Here is a 16,067-nt window from a genome sequence, read left to right as displayed (position 1 = left end):
GGTTCGCGCGCTGTTGCTGTTGTGCTCCAAAGAGGTGAAGGACCTCTTCGCTGAGGCCTCGCTGTTGTGATGTGCGCATTGCACGATGGGATATAAAAACTGGAAATTCTAATCCCGACCGTTCACACGTACCAGTGCGGGGCCAATTATCCCGCGAATTGATGAACCAGCGCAAGATTTCTTGGGATTAGCATCGCGATGCTTATCCCGCTAATTTTCGGGTTTTTTCTGTCCACACGTGCAAAAAACTCGGGATGACGATCGCGATGCAAATCTCGAGATTTGTATCCCCTAATTGGTGTACGTGTGAACCCGGCTATTGATCCAAAATTGCACGGTAAATGGAGCCACAATTGCACGGATGATGACATCATAGTGAAATGGGCCGAATGATTAATGTCAAACAACCAATCAAATGACAAGGATCTCTTCAGGCGTTATATAATACAGCTGTAGATGATGAAAACACGCAAACCCTGCATGCGTGTATTGCAACATGTTTATCAAAGACTCACATACGCTGAAAAGCAATGTTAAATGGGCTGCTATCTCATTACTTTCGTTTATATTTTGAATTTATGAGGGAGCATAATGCTGTTTGTTCTTTTATGCTTACTTTGAAAACACATGTATGAAACGTGATGGTTTAGAAGTCGGTTACATAAATTCCAAAGGTTCGTTATTCCGAAGATTCGTTATTCTGAATGTTCGTATTTTAAGGGCTTACTATTCCAGATGTTCGCTATTCCCAAGATTGCTTATTCCAAAGGTGCGTTAATCCGAAAATGAAGTTTCTTATTCTGAAGGCTCGTCACTCAGTCAGTCGACATTTTTTTGTTTAAAATCAATTGTCGAAATACATGCCTCAATTACAAAATTGACAGCAGAGCACGCGGAAGTTTTCAGCAAGCCATCGTGACCAAATATAAAAAAATGGGGTGGGTTGGGTAGCAGGGCTTCTTTTAGAGGGCCTACAAGGAACAAACTCGATTCGAAAGTATTAGATGTGAAGAAATGTTGATAAGAAATATACCGTGTTGAGACATACAACTCACCCCCCCCCCCAAAAAAAAGAAAACAACAACAACAACAACAACAAAACTAATCTTCACTATATGATACGGATTTCACATATTTTCCTTATGGAAAAATAAAGGGTACTCATCCCCCGTGCATGTTAATATAATATCCTCCTTTCCGCTATCATTCCCCTTGAAGATGATAGAAGTTGGCTAAATTGTACTAGTCCAATTTTCCATTTCAAAGCAGTATTGGAATTTTCAGCCGATATAGATAATAGAAAAGAGAGACAGGATTGTCACATAACCTCCTCTGTCTTTCAATTGTCTCTAGGGCAGGCAGGATGGGGTCGCGAATCGTTTCAAGGTAGCTTCGTATCGTCACGCGTTCACTGGCCATACAATGTAAATCACCTCCGTGGGATACGAGATACGCGACGAGGGCGTCTCCCGTTGACTTCACACCTTTCTTACCCCACTTCTCTTTCATCTGTGGGAGTGTAAAATGCACACACAAAATTAGGTTTGAATGAAACATTTTGTAATACATGCGTTGATCTGAAATTCAGAAATAGGATAGTCCTTTACACACGTAACAAAAATCCAGTATTTCATTTTAATTCATTTCATTTCATTTTATTTTATTTGGCAAGTATTGTTACATTGTCTATGTTTTTGTGCGCTGTGGCGTATCGGGGGGGGGGGGGGCAAGGGGGGCACGTGCCCCGGGCGTCACTCCTTGGGGGCGCAAAAAAAAAAAAGAAAAAAAAACGAAGAAGAAGAAAACTCGCCCGGACCGGGGGGGGGGGGGGGAGGGAGAATTGTGGGGGGGGGGGGGCAGGAAATCAAATCAAACAAGATAAAAACAAAACATGATGATGACGCGGACAAAATGACAATGTTTATTGTGTTCACACAAGAATTTCATGTTCTGTAAGCTGAAATACAAACATTTTCGGCTTGCTCGCTGCGCTCGCTTGCCAAAATTTATATATAAAAAGAAGGTAAGAACAAAACGTGATGATAACGCGGATAAAATGACAATGTCTATTGTGTTCACACTGGTCATTTTACATTTAGCAGGCAAAATGTTTCACGGAGCAGCGGCTGCAATTTCATTCGTTCTGAAGCGATCGCCAATTGGATCAAAAGAAGGCGCCAACGGTTTCGAACATACGGGGGGGGGGCGCAAAAAAATCCCAAATCAAACAAGATAAGAACAAAACGTAATGATGACGTGGAATTATACAAATTTCGGCTCACTCGCTCGTACAACAGAATATAGAGTAATTTTTCATGTCCTCAGTTAGTTGGTACAAATCGTTATCTATAAGGCCGTCACTATATCTTGATTAGAATTGTAAGATTTGATAAGCAAATAATAACAAGAGTTCCATGTTTTGTAAGGAAAATTACAAAAATTTATCAAACAAAAAAAAAAGAGAAGAAGATAAGAACAAAACGTGACGATGACGCGGACAAAATGACAATGTCTATTGTGTTCACACATGTCATTTCATATTTAGCAGGAAAAATGTTACACGGAGCAGCGATTGCAATTTCATTCGTTCTGAAGCGATCGCCGATTGGAGCAAAAGAGCTTACCAACAGCTTCGAACATGCGGGGGTGGGGGGGGGGGCGCAAAAAAAAAAACCAAATCAAACAAGATAAGAACAAAACGTAATGATGACGCGGAAATATACAAATTCTGGCTCACTCGCTCTTACTAATCTAGAATATTTTTAAAGTCCTCTGTTTGTTGGTATAAATACTTATCTATAAGGTCGTCACTATATCTTAATTAGAATTGTAAGATTTGATACGCAAAAGAAAATGAGAAGAATTTCATGTTTTGTAAGCTGAAATACGAAAAATTTTCGGCTCGCTCGCTGCGCTCGCTCGCCAAAATTTATCTATATTCTTCACTTTTAAATCACCCTCAAAAGACCACTTTTAAGTGCTTGAAAAAGCATATCATGTGGACTTTGTTTAAATTCCCTATACCGGGTTGGGATTGAACACTATTTCAGAAATTACGGACGCAATTTTCGAGCTTGCCCCGGGCGCCGTTTTCCCTAGATACGCCACTGTTTGTGCGTGAGTGAGAGCCTTTTACGGCGTATATTCTATAATTATCATTTCATGTGAATGCAGTTTCGTGTAGCATTATCAAACAATTCGCATATTATCGCATAACATCATATCATATCACGTCACAACATAATAGAAACATAGCATATGTTAGATAATAACGTAACAGCTAACGCACGATATCAAATGTAAATGGCAATCCTGCTTATAGCAGAGTAAGTCTGCCATAGGTTTACACGCAAAGAAAGATGGGGCCTACACCATGATCTCGTTATACGCAAGCTCGTTATAACGGGATTTCACTATATGTGACTCTGCACCTCAAAACGAACATAAAGTCGCACACACTGGTTTTGCGTGAGGACTTTTTCATATTATCTGAAAGAGCGGGTCTTCTTTTACATTATGCTAAAATTTGGTATCATAAAACGGGCAGGAAAGTGTGTTTTTTAGCAGTTTATCTCAAACATTTTTGGTAGAATAGTGTGATTATGTGTGTCTTTAGAATCCCTTTTTCATTTCTGAAAAACCTTGTCCACACTCTTCACTTTCAACTCTAATAACTTTTGAAAGGATAGTGCTACTGCTTTGAAAGTTGGCATTGATTATGGACAGAATGTGTTAATGAGGCATGCTTAATTTCAGTTTAATCTGATAATCCCTTCATTGTTGTTACTCTGGTGGTTTACTTCCTGTTTTTGTCCCATTCATCGCACAGCCAGCACAGTTTGGTAAAGATTAAGCGCTTGAATAGACACTGTACTTCAGAGCCTCTTTTCTCAGTTCACACTTTTCCCGAGTTTGTGCTTTCTTTCCAATATTTAGATAGGTTAGGAGAGTCCATTTGATTTGAGTTATACATCATTTTAAAGCTTAAAATCTGCTCTTTCAGAATATGGTCTTAACTAAAGATTTATGTCTGGCGACTTTTTGTTTGTTTTGAGGTGCAGTGTCACATATTGCATGTGAGGTTGAATGAATAGGCCTATGGGAGGAATAACGAATGTGTTTCCCCGAGATACAGAAATACGTATTTTGACCTTTAACCCTAATTTGAATAGCCAAGATTGTGTCTGGTCAAGAATTGTTATTCTATTAGACTGGGATTCGTTTCAGGTTCAACAGCATTTGAAAGCGATATATCACAAAGGTGACGACTGTGACAACACACATATGGAAGGCCGTTGCGGACATTATTCGTCTGGGGCATACGAATGGAAACGGGCATACGTATGCAACTGCCTTTAGCAAACGTTTGCTAATTGACCAATCAGCGGGTGTTGTTTGGCAAACGTTTGTAGGGTATTTAGCATATACGTTTCTACGTAGTTTAGCAAGCGTTTGAATGTTATTTATTATACGTGCAATTGTATGTTCCGTTCGATACGTAGGCCTTATGTTGATTTCACTGCCCATACGTATGCAATTGATCGACCAATCAGGTACTTCATTTGATATGCGTTTGTATGTGTGTGTGTGTGTGTGTGTGTGTGTTGCGTGTGTATATAGCGCGCGCTGTAGGTACTCACGCCCGATCTGAGCAAGGAGGTACTACAGCTGTAAGTGTACGTCTTATGTGTACGTGGTCAACGTGGAAATCTCACGCCGTACCTTCTGACAGCTAACTTCATTGGTTGCCTTGAAAATCAATTTACTGGCATTCTGAGCACACGTATACAAAAGCATACGTTTGCTAAAGCAAACGTTTGCCAAACAGCACTCGCTGATTGGTCAATTAGCAAACGTTTTCTAAAGGAAGTTGCATACGTATGCCCGTTTCCATACGTACCGGTATGCCCTAAACGAATTATGTCCGCAACGGCCTTCCATACACACACTCCCCCAAAACAACAGAGCGTATGGCTACACACATACCTCTCTGATGAATGGCTTCCCCTCATGGCCAGAGGTGAACCTGGCATTCTTGCGGAGGACAAACACCGCCATATGAAGGCTCGTGATTCCGTCACGGTTCTGGATATTACAGCTGGCACCACTCCTTAGCAAGATCTCCGTCACGTCAAGTTGCAGGTTTCCTAGGGCCATCATTAGTGGTGTGTTTCCGGCAGCTTTATCTTGCAAGTTCAACTCGCAAGTGGCCTTTGCATAGAAGTTTTTTGTAGACAGCAACAAATAAAAAATAAAGAAATAAAGAAATAGAAAAATGAATAAACAAAGAAAAAAGAAAAATGGAGAAAAAAAAAATGAAAAAAGTCATGCTATCCTATCATGATTTGCTTGGTTCACAAGGCATGTTTTGTGGGTTTTTTTTTTTTTTGGGGGGGGGGGGGAACGAAAAAATAGGGTCTACATACTATTCTGTGACTCAGGCATTGTTATAGACAATATGGCAACAATGTAAAAAAGGGTGATATGGAAGACTTTAGAGAGGTTACAAGGAGGTGTACGTATCTCATTATTCATGACGATGCTTCGCAAAAAAAAACAAAAAAACTACACTATACATAGAGTTTTACATCACATTGAAAACGTGACCTGTCAGTATCTTTAGATGGAGAGCAGGAAGTGGAAATTTCACTATGCGTATTCTACGCAAATACGTTTGAAAGGACTGGTAATTCAAAAGGAAAGTACCTAGTGCGTGCAGCTGACCAGGGTACCGTGGTCCGATGGTGCTTACCTGTTCAATAAGGTATCTTGCCGCGGAGACGGAATTGTGTTGCGCGGCAATGTGCAGGGCTGTCTCTCCATAGACAGTCTTCGCCATAGAAAGACGTGGTACTCTCTCGAGAAGCTTTCGCATGGCACTAAATGAATGAAAAAAAAAAATCAACACAATTATAGGACGCTTCATTCATTGTAGATTTTATATTCACAACTCTTGCTCTCAAAAGTTCTCAATCGGTAGCCGATAATGACACAAATGATTTGTTCATTCGATTATAACCGCTTTCTCTCTTCCTGAAAAACGTACGCTCAAATCAAATCGAATTGTATTACCTATCACTCATTCATTTTTCCATTGTTACGATTGTAATGGAGCTTTCACTGTATTGCGTTATCAATGTGGAGCGTACTGCCACCTTAGATTATTACGTCGTTGAGATAACTACTCTTACATAATACAGACTACGGCCAGACCTGTAGTCTGTTGCTTTGCAGTCAACATTCGTTTACTGTATGTACTAAACCGCGCAACCATTGCTCTTCACATTCGTTTAAAGCTCTCTGAAGCCAATATCTTGATGATCTTTCATGAACATGATTGTCAGTAGGTTCCATGACCGTCATCTTCGCACTACTATACATGCGTCAATGATAAATAATCATAGGATAAATTCACCTTCCCCCCAAAACGCACACTCCCAAACCACACCGAAACAAAACAAAACCAAATAACTTCAGGGCTTTTTACACTTGTAAATTTTTGCTTAGTCCCGTACCAACGGTGGGGCTAAGGGGGGCCTTAGCCCAACCGGTGGTACGGGACTATCCTTAGCCTACTTTCTGTTTACACTCATTTTCGCCAAAGTGGGCTAGCCCCACCGATAATCCCGTACTATCTGGCCCTGCAAAATAGCAGGGTTAGCACCGCAATTGCAGTGCTAGCACCGTAATTGCGGTGCCAAGCAAGAGAGTGTAAACAGAACGAAAAACATAATCCTGGGCTAAGCGACGGAGACGAAGTCCGACCCCCACTGACCAATCAGAAACGAGGTAATCAAGTGCTGCCGGTGCGTGCGTGTACTGTACAGTACACAGCGTAATCATGAATATTCATGTGGTTTGGAATGTACCGGACTAGGAAATAGAGTGTAAAAAGGTCAATTTTCTCCTTAGCCCCGGACAAGAGCTTAGTACCGGACTATTGGCGAGTGTAAAAAGCTGAATAAATTGGTACGGGACTAACGATAGTCCTGCGTCAGAGAAAGTACGGGGTTAAGAAACACAAGTATAAAAAGGGTTTTACTAGAGGTTGTCGTGTCTTGCTGCCAGGTGGACGGCTGCTTCTGCTCCTTGTCTTTCACTAGATGTAGCCTTGAAATCTGTTTCCTTACGTGCTGTCAGCAGATCGACAACAGTGCGACTCTCACTGCGTGTTGCAGCGGCAAAATGTAAAGGCGTCCAGTTGTCTTCTCCCGACGGGAATCCAAACTGCGAGACAAGAAAGATATCAATATGTATATATATATCTATCTATCTATATATATATATATATATATATATATATATATATATATATATATATATATATATATATAATATATATATGTGCTGTTTCCAGCCATAGGGGAAATGCAGTATAAATGATAGTTTGGGGGAATTTTGATACAAAGCATGGAATTATTCAGAAAAAATGTAAATATTGCCTTTTAAAAAAAAATATGCATTAATATGAGTTCAATGCAGAATGGAACTGACAAGAGCACAAAGTGCGTCTTATACCACTAAATTCTGTACGTTAGTGAGAAAATACAACTCTCTTTTATGGAAAAGCAGATATGCCTATCTAATTTCCCCAATGACCCGTTTTCTATGCATATCCAACACATAATACAACCTTTTTTGGCATCCCTGCCAATCCCAGCAAATACATGTTCATTATCAGTTACGTTTTGTATTCATATATTGTAAATAATGTTTGTGCTCTCATACCCCTATAGAGGGGGTCGATAGAGTCAATAAAATCTTACAAAATCTTACAAATTCTTTATGCACAGCTTGAACTCCCAAATTCATTGACCCTACCTGCCAAAATACAAAAAATCCTTCATAAATCCAGAAAAATTTCCGAATCGATACCAAAATTTAATCATCCGTTACTTTTGTCATTCTCAAACTTTTCTGTAAGTTTCATTCAAATCCATTCACTACTTTGTGAGTTATTTTGCACACGAACAAACACACAAACCAATAAATCAACGCCAATGAAAACACAGCGGAGGTAATGAGATAAAACTAATGATTTCCACTCATCGTCGTATGCATACTGAAAATCGCCAAATTCTCAGCATGGAAGCATTAATTTTTTGTTACGTCATTAACCCTCAGCTGCGCCGCGCGCTCGAAAACCTAAAAAATGCGCAGCTTGAACTCGTGAACTCACAAGTTCATTGACCTTACCTAAAAAAGAAAACAAAATATTGAAAATCTTTCATAAAATCCATACAAAATCCTAGAACACTGCCAAAATTTAATCATCTGTTTCTTGTTTCATTCTCAACCTATCCTGCCAGTTTCATCCAAATTCCCTCACAACGTTTCCCTCATTTTGCACACGGACAAACAAACAAACGGTAATGAATCCATAACCTCCATCCTTGGCGGAGGTACTAAAACATATTTACTGCGTGATCTACCTCATAACCTCTCTCATCAAGCACCTCATTTTATGTACATTTTGATTTCGGCAATCACCTCTTTGATAACAGCACAACATCAGCATACAGTCATCAAAATTTCGCAGCCAACACATGACGTAAACCCATGAACTCTAACTATCATTCTCCTTGGCCCGTCTGTCCTCAATGCAAAATCTCCTCAAGAATGCTGATGAACTCAATCAAAAATCTCTTAAACAAGGAAAAGGATTGGTAATCACAGGAGTGCAAGACAGAAAAAGTTTGTTTGTTATTTGTTTGTTTGTTGTTGCTGTTGCTGTCATTGTTGTTGATTCTGTCATCATGTATATATAAGAACTGATACTACTCATTGTCACTCGCAAGTAACATGAGTAAACACAGCAATAGTTGTCTTTCATTGAGTGGCATGTTAAATTCTGTTAGTTTTATGTTAGGTTTAGGAATAAAAAAAAATATCTACAGTTGACGACCGTTACGTACGCTGCTGGGAGGTAATTTGGAATTGACATCGGCGTTGTGTAAAAGGAGGTAATGTACACACTGAAAGTGGCCAAGTTCCACCGCTATGTGCAGGCTTGTCATGCCCCTTTCCCCTATTAGATTCACATCTGCTCCGTGTCTTAGGAGAAGATCAACGACATCAGTTTTATTCCTGCAGGAGACAAGAAAGAGAAGAAAGAAACGACAACAGCGATTAGGCGATTGTATTTTCTTTTTTCAACGAAAGAAATGTAGGAGGTATGTAGTGGCAACAAGTATTATACATGAGCTAGCATTTTGGTTCTTATACTGTGGAATGAAGATTTGCAGTTTGAACTAGCAAGCCTCTTTTCTGTACAAAAAAAAAAAGATGCAGTCACGTGCAGAAGATGCATCTTAATGAATTTGCTTTGGATTTTAATTTCTTAGTCATTAGTCCTAATGCCGAAGCGAAGCTCAATGACAACGTGAAAATGTACTGCTGACATTGCTGTTCACCTAAAGCTGTGGTTTTTAATTTTGGGGGTTTGTCTTTTTGTATGTCCGTTTGGGTCTTTTCGAGTTGCATTTTATTTTGTTGTTACAAAGGAAGTTACAACGTCTTAGCCTGTGTTGTGACGTACAATTGGACTGCTCGCATGAGTGGAGTAGGAAACGAGCCGCCCAGGCCTTCGATGAATGCCCCACGGTCAACAAGCAGCTTCATCACGTCCATGGCGCGATCATAGGGTATCAAAAACGAAACCAGAGTCATGCCAGGTACCATCTCATACTCCACCTGTAGTGGAAGGTTCGGGGAGAAGCATCGTCACCTTCTTGGGAGGGAGGCGGGCGGTCAGTTACAGTGAAATTGGCGCCGGTTATTGACTATGATGTCATTACCTCTCAATTACCCGATGTCTTTTGCACACGCATAATGTAATTATGAATCATATTTTATAATAATACTTGAGCAACATTTGCTAACATAATATGGCTGAAGGTTTGTTATGACAGCAATTCAGACAAGAAGATGATCATACCTCGTATTACTGTAGAGTTGCAATGCTTTGGTTTTAACATTTTAAAGTGGAGAGGGACTGTATTTGTTGATGAATTGATAATATTGATTAAGTTTAATAGTTCTTTGAAAAAAAATCTATGGAAAAGTAGCAAGTGAGATCATCGTCTCGTGATAACGTGAAATCTTACTTATGTTTGTCCCAGTTGAATACGACTCTTGCTGTTCTGTGTGTATGAATTTACCTAAATGATTATGACATCAACTTCGTAGACGTAGATTTGTTAGAAGTGATTTGAGCAGCTGACTCACCATTTCGGGCTTCTCGTCCAAGATACGATTGACCAAATGCGTATTCCCCTTTTTGGCAGCCATCAAGATGGGAACCAGCGGACTATATACTTGCATGAATGCCAAGCTCTCTACCTCAGCTAAGACCACAAGGTCGCAAAACAGGTCATTATCGGAAAGGAAAGGACAAAGATAACGCCTAATCATCTCTACCAAGGAGGCTATGTTTTAGCCTTTTACCAAGGCCCTTTCGCTGTATGTCCCCCCCCCCCATGTTTTGTTTTTTTTTTGTTTGTTTGTTTTTTGTTTTTTTTTACCCCGGAAGTGGCCTTTTTTTTTTTTTTGCTTGTTTGCTCCGAAACCAGAAAGTGTCCCCCCTCTCCCCCCCCCCCCACACACACACACTTTTGAAAACGTGGCGCCAGTCATGTGGTGGTGAGCGAATAGAGGCGAACGAAGCGAGCTCAGTTGAGTTTGGGTAATTCTGATTCGCATCCTTATTTTAATAGATTGACCAATCTGTTTGCCCTACAGCCCGATGTGCAAACGGAAATGCACGCCACAGATCTGCTCGGGTCGTCAGTAATGCATGCGAACAGGCCAAGACGGAGGAGTGGGAAGCGCGCCATTCCATTGGAACCCGTTAATATGACCAAGGAGCTAAGAATAGCTCCTTGATATGACTATTGTCCATGTGTCATGAACGTAAGAAGCAGGTATCAAAAGGCCTTCGCGCTGTCATGCTGGTCTGGGCTCGCTTCGCTCACACGTTATAGCCAACTATATACAGCGAGAGGGCCTTGACAAAAGGCGAGTTTTCTTTTCTTTTTTTTTTTCTTTTTTTTGTCTGTCTGTCTGTCAGCAAAACAATTCAAACAGTTCAGGCGCGGTGGAGCACCCCAATTTGCATCTCATTATCGCCCCGTTCTATTTGAATTTCCAACGGGCATCCACGGCTGCCCGAAACTGTGTGCATGAAAAAGTCAAATCTTTACCTTCTCCTTGTGCCGCTATGCGTGCCGCTAGTAAACTCAAACTTCCCACACTATCTAAGTTTTTAAAAACCTTCCTTTTGATGAAAAAATTATGAAATTTGCTGCACTAGAGCTTGAGATATTAAAGCGTTTTGAAAATCACCTCTCGCAAAACATGGTCTCTGTTTTTTTTTTCCGACTGGACTATGGCCGGGCTCCAATGTGTCCGAATTTGGCAACATAAGTTCATCAGGCCTCAATCCATATAATTATGGTGAAAGTTTTCGCTTGGTTCCACCTGTACTTTTTGAGAAATCAACTTGTTTCTACAGGGTTTGGAATAGAAAATTGTAGTCAGCGAAACAATTGAAAATGACGTCATTTCTTTTCCCGTAATATTGGGCATGCGTGGTACGTGAGATTCAGGATGTCGTGCTCATTGTTGGTTTGCATGTGACGCAGTCAATTTTGCTGAGTGTCGCACGGCGGTGACTGCTAAGCTGCTGCCGCGCACGCTGCATGCAGCAATGCGTTGTGTGTGCTGTGACATGCAACGCTACAGTGACGCGATTATATATACATGGGACCGACCTGTACGCTTTGCGTTCGTGTCATTTTTGACATATCACCTTCTGTTTTTTTCCGACACAACCATGGCCGGGAATATTATGGTATGAAATTTAAAATGCAAGCAGATAAATAAATTTCGGTGTACTTTGTTCGAATGGCGCTTTGGTTCCGCAATCACACTTCCTGAATTTTAGGATGATTTTCGAGGCATATTTTTGGTAATTTTGCTCGCCAGGTTTTCGCTAAAATTTCACATTTTATCATTGTCAAATCCTTTAATATGTTATATGTGCATATTCGGACATGTTTTCAAATTCAAACTAACTCAATTTTGATCCGAAAATAGGTTTCCTTAAATTGTTATTAGCTTGAGAAGTTGTTTACTTTTTCACAACTACGCGAGTACATGTTGTTTACTTTATGCAAATGAGGCTCGGCTGCCGATGGATTTCTGCGAGATAATTGGGGTGCTCCACCGCGCCTGAGTTGTCAACGGATTAACATGAAACTTACAGGAAAAAAATGATGATACAAGGAACAAATGATGACTTGACCCAGGTCAAACGATAGACCACAGTGCAACGCACTTTTGTTTTGCGCGTACTCAAAACTGTGATATCACGCGTTAGGACTGTGGAATAAGAGATCAGCGAAATAGAAATGACTATCATAAAAAAAGTGTAACGAATTTTTCTTCTCAGGTGATGTGATGGCCCAAACTACGCTCTACCACGTGATCAGCTCTTAACCAATCGTATAGCAAGATTCTTATTATGTAGTATATAATACATCCTATATGTTAAAGGTTAACTGACCATTGTATCTTAATTCTACGATACGCAGTGTAGGATGAACCATTGGAGACTCTCAAACTTAAAGCTCCCTTTAGATGTGCATTACACATGCATGTCTCAACGAGTACCGGATATCAGTTGGTGTATATCGAAATTTTTGCGCGGTTTTTGTGCATCAAATTGTCCATGTCAGCGGTGGGTTCAGACCTCTGTGAATCTTTTACCATGTTGCTTATCCAGTATACTACGCTTTTTTTTTCCAATTTGTAATCTCAGAATGCAAACTTTATCTTGCTCTCCTTATCTTTCAAAGCACAAGCACTTGAACACACACACACAGGCAGACAGGCATATGTACACGAATGTATACATACATCGAATTGAGAAGTATGCACTAGCTGGGAAATAACTGGCTATATATACATATATATATATATATATATATATATATATATATGTGTGTGTGTGTGTGTGTGTGTGTGTGTGTGTGTGTGTGTGCGTGCGTGTGTGTGTGTTTGTGTATATGATACAAATACATTTCACTCATCTATGTATATATAGGGAGATGTGAAAGAATACAACCAGTTAATTTCTTACCAGCACTGAGATGCGACGAGTCAAATTCTGGAAGAGGTCCAGGGCAAAAAGGCATTAAACACACAGCTTTGAAGACGCGTCTCCGGTTGTCATCAAGTACCACTTGAACATCACCATCCGGCATGATCTTTGTCACCCTCCCTATCTTCCTGAGAAACTGGTCCGTTCGACGGAATACCAGAGAATAGCGAGCAGAATGAAGGCGAGAGTCCCTTCAGCTTTATAATGACATCTCTTCTATCGTCACTGTGCTATGAAATTTCTATTCCTGAGTTTCATATTATTGTTATTAATTATGCACGATACTGCTATTGCCAAAGATTTTGTCAATTCAATTCATTTGTGCTTTATTTCCATCAAACAGAAATGTAATGTAAATAGCAAAGCATATCTTTGATAAATTGTACTGTTATTAGTAAACAATACAGATCGTAAAGTTTGATACAAATTATGAATCAGTGAATAGAAACAATGTATATATTGCAACGGTGACGAAATGTACATATAGTGATGGAAAAGAGTGATCTACTGACAAGCGCAACTTGTAAAACGTAGATCACTCGAAAAACAAATGCCCAAAGTAATGTCATGTTACATGTATACAAATATCCAAGTTTATCTATTTTCAATGGGAACATTTTATGACCGATGTATATCTAAATCTCACGGGTCAACTTATTGCTCTTTAAATGACGGCTGGATCCGATCGGAGCTGATGCTACAAACACGAATATTGTTATTCCATGTGTTTTGTTAACGTTGATGAAGTCACTGCTGTAATCGTAGCAAACACATGAACCGATAGAATACAATGGCAGTAAAAATGACAATGATGTTGAGATAATGAAGACCTTTCTGGAATCACAAGCTAAAACATCATCATATTCTTCAACATGCATACATGCACACACGAAATATTTTAAAGATTTTGTATAATTTTTGACTATAGTATCGAAAATGAATTAAGAGTCGATTTGAAAAATACTAACCAGCTTGAATTTTTCCGAATCCCTTAAAAGTGGCAACAAACCAGGGGCGGATCCAGGGAGGACCGCAACCGGCGCACGCCCCCCCCCCCCTTTATTGTTTGTTGAAACAAAAGAAATAAAAAGAAAAAAATGGGGGGGGGGAGGGGTGCGTGCGCCCCCCCCCCCCCCTTTAATTTTGTAAACGCGCCCCCTCTTTACGGAATTCCTGGATCCGCCACTGCAAACAGCTATTAATCCTAAAGCTTTGTACTATGGTTTTGAAGGCCATATAAAGCATATGCTGACTTACTGTTTTCCAGATTAACACAGTGATAACCAGAACTCCTTTACAGACTCTCTTGTTTCAACATGGTCTCAGACTTTAGTTTCCTCTTACGACACCACATTATAAATCTGTTCTTGCTTTTAGTTTCCTTATTGTATACAGCATAGGAATGAAACGCTGACGAATATGCACTTTTTGAAATTCATTCATTCATTCATTCATTCATTTCTTTATTGGTCTATATATGTCAAACACAGAAATTTGGCTTCCACTGGTCATTGCAACAAAATCTGACATTTTCATGATTAGCATTGTCATAGTCATTCACGATATGACATAATTATCATCATCGCGACTTTCTTTAGTAGTCGCAGTGGTAATAGAAGCAGAACAGTCCAAATTAATACCTCTTTGATTTCAATACTCTTGCTTCCACGACCCTGAGCCCTCGTAACCCAGTCTCCGTCGCCGATGATCAGTACTGTCTGACCAGGGTAGAAGGCGTCAAGCTGCCGAAAGGGGAGAGATCTAAGATGACCTTGAGTTCGTGATAAAAAGGACAATTTCACATTTTCTCCGAGTCCATAAATGCATTGACTTTTGGCTGTTTCATTGTTCCAAGTGTCTTTTGATGGCAAAAGAAATCAAATTTAACGTTAAATAAAGATAACATTTCATCGACGAAATGATCATTGCGTTTACGAAATGGTCATTTTGTCGAAGAAATAACTTTTTTCATAACGAAATTTGTCAAGCGACAGCGAAATGACTTATTTCGTAACGAAATAGGCCATGCGACAGTTGGCGCCCCATACAAAACTATGGTCTTTGTCCATGGTCTAAACTATGTACAAAATTGTACCACCTTCGTGAATTCAGGCCATTATAGTCACGCAATTTATTGCGAATGAGTGGGGATCCCGTAATCTTCTCTTTCTCATAATGAACCACCGAGGAAAGCATACAGATAAATACAGAAGCGCACGAAGGGTTAAAGCTTGAGAGGTGCCCCCTGTATATACAAGTATTTCTCTACGAAATTAAGGGATCACATGTCAAGCGACATTACCTTGGTCAAAACGAATGGATTAAGCCAAACCGTCTGTGGACAACCTTTAAAGTTGACGGCGAAGTTGTCTTGCTCTGATCGCTGGGTTACCACCCCAACCTTTCCAAGTATCTGTTTCAAGATCCAAAGCATAATTCAGTGTATATGCTTTATTTCATATACCAAGATTCTCACTAAAAAAAAATAAAAAAATCCCTGGAATGTGATAAGTCCATTGTAATGTAAACATTTACGCAAGCTGCATTTAGTATTCACCTTCGCGATTCCGATAATTACCCGTAGCATACATGAATACACATACATACAGCGCACGTTTCAAAATGAAACACAAAATATCATAATAAAACAAGGTTCCTTTCATCAATTTGTTGTATAAACAACACAGAAATCTTAACAAAAATTATACATCCACGACACAGAGTATTTCCATAGAGTTTTTCCTGTGTTCTTTCCAGCAAAAAAGGTTACATAATTTTACACATGAAAGAGGATGTGGAAGTTTTAAGCCCCACCCCGACCTCCAAAGAAGAACCCCCCCCCCCCAAAAAAAGGGGGAAACAACAACTGCAACATCAAACAAACACTGATACTAGTACTGGATGA

At 39.9% G+C, this 16,067-nt stretch overlaps 1 protein-coding gene across 1 annotated transcript in view; it reads right to left on the bottom strand.

The window, feature by feature from the left end:
- LOC140238726 (uncharacterized) overlaps window positions 1–16,067 on the bottom strand; it is a 33,434-nt gene that overhangs the window by 5,781 nt on the left and 11,586 nt on the right. Inside the window, exons 8-17 of the mRNA XM_072318623.1 lie at window positions 15,465–15,575; window positions 14,803–14,904; window positions 13,142–13,298; window positions 10,228–10,346; window positions 9,539–9,693; window positions 8,916–9,087; window positions 7,043–7,227; window positions 5,753–5,879; window positions 4,987–5,211; window positions 1,312–1,509 (exon numbers count right to left, since the gene is read on the bottom strand). Of these exons, the coding sequence (XP_072174724.1) occupies window positions 1,312–1,509; window positions 4,987–5,211; window positions 5,753–5,879; window positions 7,043–7,227; window positions 8,916–9,087; window positions 9,539–9,693; window positions 10,228–10,346; window positions 13,142–13,298; window positions 14,803–14,904; window positions 15,465–15,575 (1,551 nt within the window). The remainder of the gene's footprint in view (window positions 1–1,311; window positions 1,510–4,986; window positions 5,212–5,752; window positions 5,880–7,042; window positions 7,228–8,915; window positions 9,088–9,538; window positions 9,694–10,227; window positions 10,347–13,141; window positions 13,299–14,802; window positions 14,905–15,464; window positions 15,576–16,067) is intronic.

Source organism: Diadema setosum, chromosome 15 (genome assembly GCF_964275005.1).
Source record: "Diadema setosum chromosome 15, eeDiaSeto1, whole genome shotgun sequence".
Lineage (NCBI taxonomy): Eukaryota > Metazoa > Echinodermata > Echinoidea > Diadematoida > Diadematidae > Diadema > Diadema setosum.
Note: the sequence above shows the minus strand (reverse complement) of the source record. Positions and strands in the feature narration are given on the sequence as shown.